The sequence below is a fragment of the Procambarus clarkii genome, chromosome 16, assembly GCF_040958095.1.
Source record: "Procambarus clarkii isolate CNS0578487 chromosome 16, FALCON_Pclarkii_2.0, whole genome shotgun sequence".
Lineage (NCBI taxonomy): Eukaryota > Metazoa > Arthropoda > Malacostraca > Decapoda > Cambaridae > Procambarus > Procambarus clarkii.
Genome location: NC_091165.1, coordinates 12669197 through 12681641, shown reverse-complemented (window position 1 = coordinate 12681641; position 12445 = coordinate 12669197). Strand labels below are relative to the sequence as shown.

The 12445-nt window shown below is 43.8% G+C and overlaps 1 protein-coding gene across 6 annotated transcripts in view; it reads left to right on the top strand.

The window, feature by feature from the left end:
* Positions 1 to 11814, top strand: part of LOC123760074 (serine/threonine-protein kinase VRK1) — a 112049-nt gene extending 100235 nt beyond the window's left edge. For all 6 annotated transcript variants that reach the window (XM_045745533.2, XM_045745529.2, XM_045745527.2 and 3 more), the window contains one exon: positions 10082 to 11814. In XM_045745533.2, the coding sequence (XP_045601489.1) occupies positions 10082 to 10242 (161 nt within the window). In that variant the 3' untranslated portion in view covers positions 10243 to 11814. The remainder of the gene's footprint in view (positions 1 to 10081) is intronic.
* The last annotated feature ends 631 nt before the right edge of the window (positions 11815 to 12445 follow it).

Here is a 12445-nt window from a genome sequence, read left to right as displayed (position 1 = left end):
CTTTATTATATGCTAATGTGATAGAAGAGTGTCATAGAAATGATTTAATTTGAATCGTGGCTGTAGAAATTTTTTGAAAATGTGTAAATTTCGTTGAAAAAACAAAAAATCTTGCTTCTATTTAGGCTGCAATACTGAAACTTGGGACAGTTGCAGCCCCTTTTCATATATAGAACTACTCCAAAAAGTTTGATTGCAATTGAACTACTTTTAAAATCCTAGTTGTATGTCCTCTTAAGAGTAATGTTACTCTTAGCAATCCAATGATAAAATTTTGTAGTGGTAAGGCAACATGGATGTGAAGAGTGAGAAATAGGCGTAGGTTGGATGGATGGGAAAGTTATGCCTGATAGTTGTAATAATTTTATGCCACAGCATCATATGAGACAGGAGAGTGAGTGAATAGATTGCATTTACTTTGATTGAAAAAAATGATTGATATCATTTCTCACTACACTACACTTTCTCACTAAAGTGTATAAATCCCTTCGTAATGTCGCCTTGTGGTGAGGGGCTCGTGTACACCTCCCTGGGAACGGTGAAGGTTGCCTTTGCCCCCCTCTCCTGCCCCCTCTTTGGATGGTGCATGTGCAGAAGGGCACCACGTAGGGACCTTGTGATCCATCGGACTGCCCGTGCTGGAGGGGTCGCCCATGAGGAGCCGCCCTGAGTGGATGGCTGTCCAGGCTGGGGTGTTAGTAGGAATGGGGTTTTAGCACCAGTGTGGGAGAATGGATGATGCAGGAGGACTCTCCCTGTTGAAAAGGGGGAGCACCGCTGGGGACGACGCACCCTTCCTGCACTGGCCCGCGCTCGGCCTCCCTGGTTGCCCTGGTAGGTGCTATCCCTTAGTTCCGGGCCCCAAACTTTTAGAACGACTGCTGCCTGGATGACGACATGACTTCTCTTACCCCAGGCTCTTGGGGTGGGCGACCAGGCAACTGAGTTGGTCTGTGCTGGAAGATTGGGCTCTGTAGCCCCTGCTACATTGGGCCCAGACCAGACTACTACTACTACTACTCTGCTCCCCTCCCTGCTCACCTCCCTCTGTGGTAGGGTCGAGCCTCAAGCCCTCTGTAGTGAAGGCTTGAGGTTCATCCCTTAGCACAGCTCCATCTCTCGTTGTGACTACTGTGCCTTATGACCCCCCTCTCTCTCTCTAGGGGTTCTCACCACCGTCCCCACCACCACCGCTCTCGCACGCTCCCTTCCCATACTAATTCGTACCACGCCTTGTTTGGTCTTGCTATGTGGACTAAGTACTTTGACCTCCATCATTTAGATTCTACTCCTGACAATTTCTCCCCCCCATAGGCACCTTGTGGATTCAGTAGATGCCTCTGTTACTTTCAACCCTACCCGACTCGGTACGCGTGTTGTTGCTGCTCCTTTTCAGGATGCAGCTACCCACTTGACCGCTTTGTCCTACATTGGGAAGACCCCTTATTCGGGTCTCCAAGAATGCTTGGTTAAATGCCAGTGTTGGCACTGTGCTCCTCCGACACCATGTTGCGACCGGTATTAGGAACCTCAAGGACTGCCACTAGGATGTTGAACGTATCCTCGAGGCCCAAGGCCATTCTGTTCTCCAGATGAGCACGTTAACTCAACCCCCTCGTGACCGTCGTCGTCTGCCCCTTCGGGTTGTGAAGATTACCTTTGATGGTCGGACACTTCCACCCTCTGTTATTCTTGCTGGTGCCAGATGCTCTGTTCAGGAGTACATTCCCTCTCCTGGACTTTGTAATAAGTGCTGGAAGTTCGGACATGGTGCCCTCAGATGCTCCAGTACTCTCTCAGCCCCATGGGTGGGGACAAAGGTTGCTCTTAAGTCGGATTTCTCCCAAGGCTTGCTGCCTCAATTGCGGTGAGGCCTACCCTACCTTCTCCTGCACGTGTATGCATTACAAACTTGAGGCAGCCATCCTCAACTTGAAGCACCGGGAACGTTTGTCTGTTCTTGAGGCGAGGTGCCAAGTTTGCCATCTTCCCCTTTCGCTGGCATCTCTTATGCTCGCGTGTTGCGCTCTTCCTCTCCTCGTCCTTCCCACCTTCTTCAGTCTCTCAACCGTTTCCAGGCCTTGAACCCAGACATGCCCACCGTCTCCTCCCCTGTTCCTTTATATTCTGTCCTGAAGGGTCCCCCTCCTGGTTCTATGTCTGGAGTTTCCCTCTTTCTACTTGGTCTGTCATGTCTTGTCTTCTTTCTCATCTCCCTTCGATCTTCCTTCCCATCCTTCTACCCCCGTCTCTTAGCTCTCCACGCCGCCTGTCTGTATGGGCTGTTGCCCATCACTATTCCAGCGATCACCGTGGTGTTCGCTCTCGTTCTTCTCCTGTTGAGACGCTCGAGTCTTTTGCCCAGTACGTTGTTGTTAGTACACCTGTCTCTTTGAGTCAGAAGTGAAAGCCTAGCTCATCTCCCTCATCCTCCTCCGGGTAAGAAGGCTTCGCTTTCTTTCCTTGCCCTCCCTACCTCCGACACACTCGCTCTGTCCCCTCCCGTTTCAGCGGTCGTGCCCGTTCCTGCTATGGAGTTTTTTTTTTTTTTTTTTTTTTTTTCTCTCCTCTCCCACTTCCCACTCGGTTGCTGCCCTTGCTGAGGTGCACTCCCTGGTTTTTGCACCTTCTACTGCTGTCGACCCTCGGTTGTTCTGCCCCCTCCCTTCCCCTCATCCTCCTCCTCCTCGTCTGCCTCTGGTCTGTCCTCCCACTCCCTTCCCTCCATCTTTACTCAGTTTACCCTTGCCCCCTAACCCTGACTTCGCTGACCCTGATCCTGCACTTCTTTAACGTGTTGTTGTTTTTTTACCTTTGTTTCTTCATTGTTCTCTGTTGCTGTTCTTTCTCTTGTCGATGTTTATTCTTCAGTGGAACATTCGTGGATGTTACACCAATTTCCTTGAAATCCAACTCCTGATTTCACAGTTTTCGCCCCATTGTGTCAGTCTCCAGGAACCGTTGCTTGGTGCTCATCCTGGTCACTTTCGTGGTTATTCCTCTCTTCCCCCCCCCCCCCCCCCCAGCTGTTGCTAGGGCCCCTAACTCTTCTACTCTCGATTTGCTCTGATGTTCCCTTCGTCCCCTTACTTTTTTCATCGCCTCTCCAATGTTCTGCTGCCCGTGTCTTTATGTAAATGGTACACAGTTTGTTCCGTTTATCTCCCCGCAAATGTCCCGCTTTCTCTTCCTGATCTTAAACATCTACTGGACTCCTTGCCGGAGCCTGTGCTCCTGTTGGGGGATTTCAGTTTTCGTCATACCCTTTGGGGTGATGTTCTGACAAACACCTGGGGTCGCCTTCTCGAACCATTCCTCTCTTCTTCCCTGTCTTCTGAATTCCGGTGAGCCCACTCATTTAGACTCTCGGACTCGCAACTTTTCCTGTCTTGATCTTTCTCTCTGCTCGTCTCTTTACTTGGATGTCACATGGCGGGTTCTTGATGACCTCCATGGCAGTGACCATTTCCCCATCCTTGGTACATTTTTCTCTCTTCACCCTCCCCTCTCCTTCCCTAGATGGCAGTTTGCCAAGGCGGATTGAAACCTATTTATCCTCTTGTGCTGCTCTCTCTCTGACCTCTCCATTCTGCCTCTCCTTCGCGCCCTCCACTCCATTCCTCGCTCTTCCTCTCGGGGAACATGGAAGTGCGTTCCCTGGTGGAATGTAGTGTGTGTTCGGGCTGTTCGCTGTAAGCATGCAGCCTGGAACAGACACCGCCGCCGGCGGACGGCCAAGTCTTTTCTTTTGTTTCGGAAGGCGAGTGCGGTGTTTAGCTGTACGAAAACCATTCATACAGCTAAACACGAGTGTTGAGTGTCTTATGTCTCCACCATTACGTCCAAAACTCCTCTGCTGCAGGTCTGGAAGCGTATCCTCAAGCAGGTACCTGGAAGCAGGTAAGTTCGTTCTCGATGTCTCACCATTCCTTCACCTCCGTGGTACTCTTGTGGCGGACCCGTTGCAGGTCGCGACCGAACTGGGTTCCACTTTTCATCTGTTGGCTCTGGTTCTCATCTTCCTCAATCCTTTCTTCTTCATAAGCCTATTCTTGAATCTTGTCCTTTAGATTTCTGCTCCCATCTCAGCTTACTTTGTAACGATCCTTTCTCTCCGAGCTTCAGTCTGTCTTGGCCTTCTGCGGCGTCGGGCTCTGATGGCATTCATTACTAGATGCTTCGACATCTCCCTCCGTGCCCGTCTCATTATTTACTGAGACTATAATTGGGTCTGAGAGTCGTCGTCAGTCCCTGAGGACTGGCTTAATGCTGTTGTCCTCCGTGTTTCGAAACCAGGTCTCTCGGGACATCCCCCTAAGGACTTCCGCCCTATTCCCCTCACGAGTTGTCTGCAAACTCTTTTGAACGTATGATTAACTTTGTCTGATGTGGTTCTTAGAACACTATCTCCACCTCTCCCCTTCTCAGTTTGGTTTTCGCAAGTGCCGCAGCACAACAGATGTCCTGGTGAACTTGGAGGTCTATATTTGTACTGCTTTTGTTGCGAAGACCTCCGTTGTTGCCATCCTTTCTGACCTGGAAAAGGCTTACGACACCACCTGGCGATATCACATTGTCCTAACTTCATTCTCTTGGCCTTCGTGGTCATCTCCCTCTTTCTCCAAAGCTTCCTCTCTCGTCGTTCCTTTCAAAAGAGGCTTGGTGCCACACTCTGCCTCTTTTCAGCAATACGAGGGTATGCCTCAAAGTAGTGTTCTGAGCACTACTTTCTGGTTGCCCTCAATGGTCTTCTTTCCTCCCTTCTGGCATCTTCTCCGCTCTCTTATGGCGACGATCTTGCCCTTTGCTGTAGGGGGGGTGATTCGCTTCTCCTTCAACGGCGGCTTCAACTTGCGATTGATGCCATGTCGTCTTGGGCCACCGATCATGGCTTCAAGTTCTCTACGTCTAAGACTTGTGCTATGACTTTTACTCGGAAGCATGTCATTCTTCGTCTCTGTTGCTTTATGGTCATCCCCTTGTGTACAAGGATTCCGCTAAGCTTTTGGGGTTAATCTTTGACACTCATTTGTCTTGGTCACCCCATATATCTTACCTCTGAGTTGAATGCTCTTACCCTCCTTAAGATTTGTCCCATACTTCTTGGGGAGCAGATAGGTGTGCACTCCTCGCTTTACATTCCTCTCTAGTCTTGTCTAAACTCTATTATGGTTGCCCTGCTTATTCGTCTGCTTCACCTTCTACTCTTCACCGTCTTGATGCTTTGCACCATACTGGGTTGCACCTCAGCTTTAGTGCTTTTCGTTCGACTCCTGCCTTCAGCTTGTATGTTGACACTGGCTTCCTATCTCTCCAGGACCACCGTGATTGCTACTGTCTTCGCTATCTTGCGAGGTCCTTGCAACATCCTTCCTCTCGCCTCTGTCGTGCTTTAACTTTTACCCCTCCTGTAGTTCCTATTCCTCTTCACCACAAGCCTCTTTTCTGTCCGGTTATCTCACTTACAGGATTCTTTCAGTTCGTATTTCTAATGTTTCCCTTCGTATTGTTCCTTCCTTGCCCCCCATGGAGTCCCCTTCTGCAGTTTTGTACATCCTTAACCCGCATCACTAAAGCTTTTACCCTTCTTACGGTTCTGAAATGCCTTATCCTTGAGCACTTCTTTGCACTCCCACTCCGTTTCTATCTTCATCGATGGGTCTAAGTTTGCGGACGGTGTAGGCTACTCTGGTTTTTTCCTGACTGCACTTGTGTGTCATCTACCTCCGGAGACTAGCATCTTCACAGCTGAACTTTGCTATTCTCTATGCCCTTCGTCTCCTGCTTTCTCGTTTTAATTCCTTTGTGGTTGTCATTGACTCTCGTACTGCCCTCATGGCTCTCGGGTCCTTTAATCCGGTCCATCCAGTGGTTGTCGAGATTCAGCATTGGCTGTTTATTTCCAGTAAATTTAAATCAGTTGAGTTTTGCTGGGTTCCCAGCCATGTTGGTGTAATTACCTAAGTGTAGTTACAGGATGAGAGCTACACTCGTGGTGTCCCGTCTTCCCAGCACTCTTTGTCATATAACGCTTTGAAACTACTGACGGTCTTGGCCTCCACCACCTTCTCACTTAACTTGTTCCAACCGTCTACCACTCTATTTGCGAAGGTGAATTTTCTTATATTTCTTCGGCATCTGTGTTTAGCTAGTTTAAATCTATGACCTCTTGTTCTTGAAGTGCCAGGTCTCGGGAAATCTTCCCTGTCGATTTTATCAATTCCTGTTACTATTTTGTATGTAGTGATCATATCACCTCTTTTTCTTCTGTCTTCTAGTTTTGGCATGTTTAATGCTTCTAACCTCTCCTCGTAGCTATTACCCTTCAGTTCTGGGAGCCACTTAGTAGCATGTCTTTGCACCTTTTCCAGTTTGTTGATGTGCTTCTTAAGATATGGGCACCACACAACAGCTGCATATTCTAGCAATAAGTGTGCGGACACTGCCGCTAGGGAAGCTGTCTGCTCTTGTCCCATCTCCCGTAAAGGTATTACTTATTCCAACTTTTACCCAGTTATTCACTCCTCCGTCCTTACCCGTTGGCAGGATTGTTGGTCCTCATGGCCTTCCTCCTACTATCGTAACCGGCGGTGGGAAACGGCTCTAGCAAGGTTGCGTATTGGCCATCCACACTTAACTCACTGTCACTTAATGGAGCGCCGCCCTGCCCCTTATTGTCCAAATTGCATTATCCCTCTTACAGTCGTGCATATCCTTGTTAAATGTCCTGACTTCCAGGACGAGCATGTCTTGCTTTCCGACAGTCTCTCGCGATCACTTGTCCCTTGATAGAATTCTCGGTGAATCGGATACTTTGATATTGTTCGCCTTATGCGTTTCTGTTCTTGTATTGGCATCCTTAGTGATATTTAGCGCCCTCTGATTATTCCGCACATTTGATGGTGCTACATAGCCTTCCCGGTTTGGTGCCTTCTTTTGATACTTACTTACTTACTTGGTACAGGTAGTAATAAAACTAGTTTATGGGTTGGTGATAGACTCTAGCAACATATGATCCTACGTGTTGTTGCACTGGCACATGGCTGGCTTGCATTATATGAGACAGCTATTTCCCTTTGTACAGCTGTATAAATTTGTACATAAATTTAAATGGATTAAATTTTTCCAAAGAAAAAGATTGGAAAAATATTAAAATTTAAGGTCATGCTCTGCACTTATGTTTTCTTAAGAGGTCATGCACCCGCGTGTGGGCGAGCGAGCGGCGACACCGAAATGTGTATACTCGTTACAGTTTTCTCACCTTAATTCTGGTGCTACGTCATTCCTTTGGTATCATTGTGTTCGCAATAGAATTCCCTACAGGTGTAGGGAATATAATGCATATGCATATAATGTCCATAAGCCCAGCGTGACTCCCCACAGCAAAGACTAAAGTTGGCAAAAGTTTCCGGTGAGTGCACAAAATCTGTAAACTGTGTACTCGTTTCAGTTTTCTCGCCTTAATTCTTGTACTACGTTGTTCGTTTTGGCATCATTGTGTTTGCAATTAAATTTCCAGTAGGTGCATATAATGTCCAAAAGCCCGGCGTGACTCCCCACAGCAAAGCCTAAAGTTACCCGTGAACATGCACCAATTTGCACACCTCGGCCTAATGTGTGGACTCACTCAGTGTGATAACATAAATTTTCGTGTTACTTGTTTCATTTTGGTATCAAATTGTTCGCAAAATATAGACGCATATTTTAAAACTATTCTCATAATAATAGAGCAATAACTGGAATTTAAACAAACATTTTAATTTTGGACGCTCATCATCACAATTATATCTTTCCAGTGTTCTGACATAAATTTTCGTGTTACATTATTCATTTTGGTATCAAATTGTGCGCACTCTAAAGGCGCTCATTTTGAAACTATCCTGAAGTCGATAGGATAATAAATGAATTTTATACAAATATTTTTTTATTGGACACAAGATCTGTCTGATGCTCGGACTCTAGAAAAAAAAAATCGGACGCAAATCACGTTCGAAGAGTGCCATAGTGTTAACCAACTTGCATCCCTCCCTCCCTTATACAAATCTACCTCTACACTCCAACCACTCACCATTCCACTTAAGTGTTTTCTTGAAATCCATGCTTAACCCTCAAACCACGCATATCATATATAAATGATATCAGTGACAAAACCGAAACCGCGCACATCATTTATATATGATTTCGTGTCTAGCGCTATAATTTAAACGCCCCGCCTGGGATAGGGTCAGCTATAGTACAGCCACGACCGATAGTTGCCAGATGCCACCTAGAAAAAAAATCCAGGCCAACATTCTTGGGTGTTACAGCGTCAGTATTGAGCAAGTCACCAAGGCTGGCGCAAGCAGCACGAGCTCACAGCACCGCTGTTCAGCTTGTGACCACAGCATCGCCTACAAATACCATAATATAAATGATACTGCTATTATTTAGCAGTGATAGTATTACTGAAGCCCCCTGACTATGATAAAACTGACCAGGATTCTGATAATAGCAGGATTGTGGTGATATTTAGCGCTGTGCTCCATGGAGGGAGGAGTAAGGCTGTGGGAGGGAGGGTTGTGGCGTCGTCTTCTGACTGTGTGTGGCCACCATTTATTGACTGCACTCACAAGTCAACCTTATAGGCTGACCGAGCGGACAGCACGCTGGATTTGTGATCCTGTGGTCCTGGGTTCGATCCCAGGCGCCGGCGAGAAACAATGGGCAGAGTTTCTTTCACCCTATGCCCCTGTTACCTAGCAGTAAAATAGGTACCTGGGTGTTAGCTGTCACGGGCTGCTTCCTGGGGGTGGAGGCCTGGTCGAGGACCGGGCCGCGGGGACACTAAAGCCCCGAAATCATCTCAAGATAACCTCAAGATAACCATACCAGCTTAGTGGTTCGATATGGTGAACACAAATGTAGATACTTTATATATAATGTGTGTATAGTGTGAGATAACAGCGAGAGGAGTAGGTTGGGAGCCGCCATTTTGGTGAGGGAGGAGCGTTGTCTGCACGACTTGGCATGTTGTTTACTGATGGCCACTATGGTCTTTAGGCACCATACTAGCTTATTTGTTCAGGTATAGTGAATAAAACAGGTAGATACTTATATATAATGTGTATATATAGCGTAATAACTCCACAAACAATATTGTTGGATGACAAATATTAGTGCGTCTGGCCTTGAGGGCAGCCGCCGATCAGCTGACTGTGTGAGTAGCTACGTCTTAGGGCCTTTACTCACCATACAAGCTTAGATGTACAGTTATGGTGAACAAAACATGTAAATACGTATATATAATGTCTGTGTATAGTGAATAAATACAAAAGAGTATTGTGGGAGGTGAGTGAGGCGGTGTTGAGGGAGGGAGTGGCAGTGAGTGGCTCGCTGGTGTTTGGCAGTCACTCCTCGTTGCTTTTTGACTCGCAAGACCAACTTAGTAGTTCGTTATGGTGTACAAAACATGCAAATACTTATATATAACCTGTGTATATAGTGTAACAACAGCAAAACTATTTGTTTATTGTTTTATGAACATAATAATTGAATCACTAATATGCACACCATAATTTTGAGTACAGCGATGGTTCACACATTTTATAATATAAATATACCACAATTCACTGTATGGAATAATATTACTGCAAAAAAACTAAGGAAAAATCAATCAGAGACATTGAAATAATTAGGTAATAATAATTTGGTAATAAATAATTTGTGGCAACTGCCGTCTGACAGCTCGGGCGGAGTAGACCTCATCTGGCGAAGGCTCTGCCAACGCCCCTTTTTTGCCACACTTCCCTACCCTATTGCGGCTAAAATATGCCACCTACGATTTTTTTGTTATTTTTTCCGTGATAAGGGAACAAAAATGAACACTTCTACAAAACGAAAGAATTTTTTGGAATTTTTTTTTTTTTTTGCGCCTGTGGGTGTGAATTCCATTTGGGCCCCTAGTGGTTTGAGGGTTAAAGATATATCCACTTGCCATACCTCATAAATCAGTACTGTATAGATGTAAGCTTCAGATATTTATACTGTATTTTCACTTAAAATATTTTAAGCTGACTTTCTATCTAATTTTTGATTGATAAAGGAAACACGAGACGGAAAGGAACGATGCCTATCTCTTCACGTGAAGTTGCTGCGCTGTATGTGACTGTCCCTGCAGAAGTAAGAACCATTGGAACGCAAACCTCGCCAGGTGTTAGAGTGACCCGTAGTGTATCAAGACAGACTTCCCCAGAACTTTTTTAAGGGGGAATAAGAGTTTATATAGTTATATTTATGAAAATTTAGTGATACAAACATTTTTAAGTGTGCTGGTGCTCTTGAATAAAAAATGAATGAAAGGAAATACATTTATAAAATGGAGGCTGATGTTATAACTGAAATCTAAAGGAATGGAACACTGCTATTCCTAGTGAAGTAAGCTGGTTTGGAAATGCACTGGAAAATATGTTCTAATAAACTGAAACTGGGGTATTAGACTTTAGCCGTGTCACCTGTTCCATAACCAAAACCACCTGTGTATTTGCAAAATCTGGTTGTACTCTGGAGTGAAAACGTTTAAGAATGAGACCAATATTCCAATTTAATGATATGAAATAAGTGGACCAGGCTGTGTTATGCAGTAACTAAAACCATGAAAATTCATAGTAATGACATTTCTGTAAATATATTATACATTTCTCCTTTTTCTTTGCCATTGATTGAATCATTACTAACTTGCCAATTTGTAATATTTTCATTTCATTCAGTTAAATGTTTCTAAATTATTTCATCACATTTTTCATTGTCATTATTTCATGATGTATTTTATGCCATTTCATACTAAATTATTGTATGACTATATTTCAGATTAACCCAGTTTAGTTTGATATAAACTAGTATTTCTTTAAAACGTTATCAAATATAATAGTTTTACTGAACTTTGCTAATCTGGTAATTTACATATTTTGTATTTTTTTGTTTATACGTGAAATGTGTGGTGTTTAATAAACTTGAACCCTCAAAATTAGTTAAAAATGGAATAATCCAAAGATGTTAAATTTCTTAAAATTATTCAGACAATGAGGCACTTGTGGCATTATGAATATTGTTAGTGAAATTTGTATCTAAATTTTTACACTAGTTATTGTTTAAACAAACTGAAAAGATCATGCATTTCTTGAAGTTTGTTGAAAGGCAATAAAAGGTTGTGTAATATGATGAAATGGGTTAAATTTTCCCTTTGTATATTTTTATTCTTGTGTACTTAATCTCAAATGAAATGAGTATTTAATGAAATTTTATTTTTATTTTTTATTTCCATTTTCCTCAATTACTTGCACTCGTGTATTGATATCAATATACACTCTCAACGCTTGGTGGGAAGGGAAGACACAGTACGCTGCCCCTGCCTCTTTTCTTTCTCCCTCTATCATTCTCTTCCCTTCACTCCTTTTTGTTCTTTACCCCCCCCCCCCCCCCCTCCTTTCTCTGTGCATTCTCTTCCACTTTCTTTGTTTACACGCTCTCACTTATTCTTTTTTTTGTAGGTTCTCTATACAAAATTGTCATCATATTTTGGGTGGAGCAGTGATTTTCAAGCTACTGGTAAGGTAATTTTAATATAGTATACCTATAAAGATCAAGTTTTTGGACTTAAGGTACTCTTTAAAAATTATCAACTAGTAGACTAAACTTTCATCCTTACTTTAAGATCTCATAAGATTCATATTGTTTTTGCTCAAAGCTGCGGCTCCAGACTCAGTCATTACTGGTTTATTCCATTGTACAGTGTACATTTATTTTATTTTTTTTTTTAAATAAAGTGTTTAAATACAATCCTTTAGTTTCATTGATTAGATATACTGTAATTCCAAATTGTCATGTTAGTTGTATATAGCATTGTTAAAAAATACAATTATGAATTTAAGCACAAGCCTTCTTGTACTGTTAAAATAAGTTATACTAATAAAAAGGTTTCCTATTGAAATTAGGCTTCATGGGTTCTCTGGTATTTATTAAAAGCCAACTTTATTTTTAAGTTGTCTTAAAATGTTAAAATAAAGAATGAGCATAACTACATAACCTTTTGGCAAGGGCTGATGTTAAATTCACAGCACTTTGCCTCTGGGCCAAACATTTATCTGCCAATATATTACATGGGCTAAAAACCAATTGAATTTATATACTGTGATATTATGTACATGGCACTGATGATTTCATATTATACTGTAATATTATATTGCGAACAAGCCTGAATGGTCCCCAGCACTATATGCCACTGAAAACTCACCCCAAAAGTGACTGGAACCCATACTGCCAGGAGCACTGCTGGCGTACAGGACACCTTAACCGCTCGACCAACACGACCGGTAAAGAGGATGGTAGCCGAGGCTATTTCCATCCCCCCGCCGGCACTTGGTTGTTAATCTTGGGCATGGTATTCTATCAAATCGGCTCATTCTTTGGG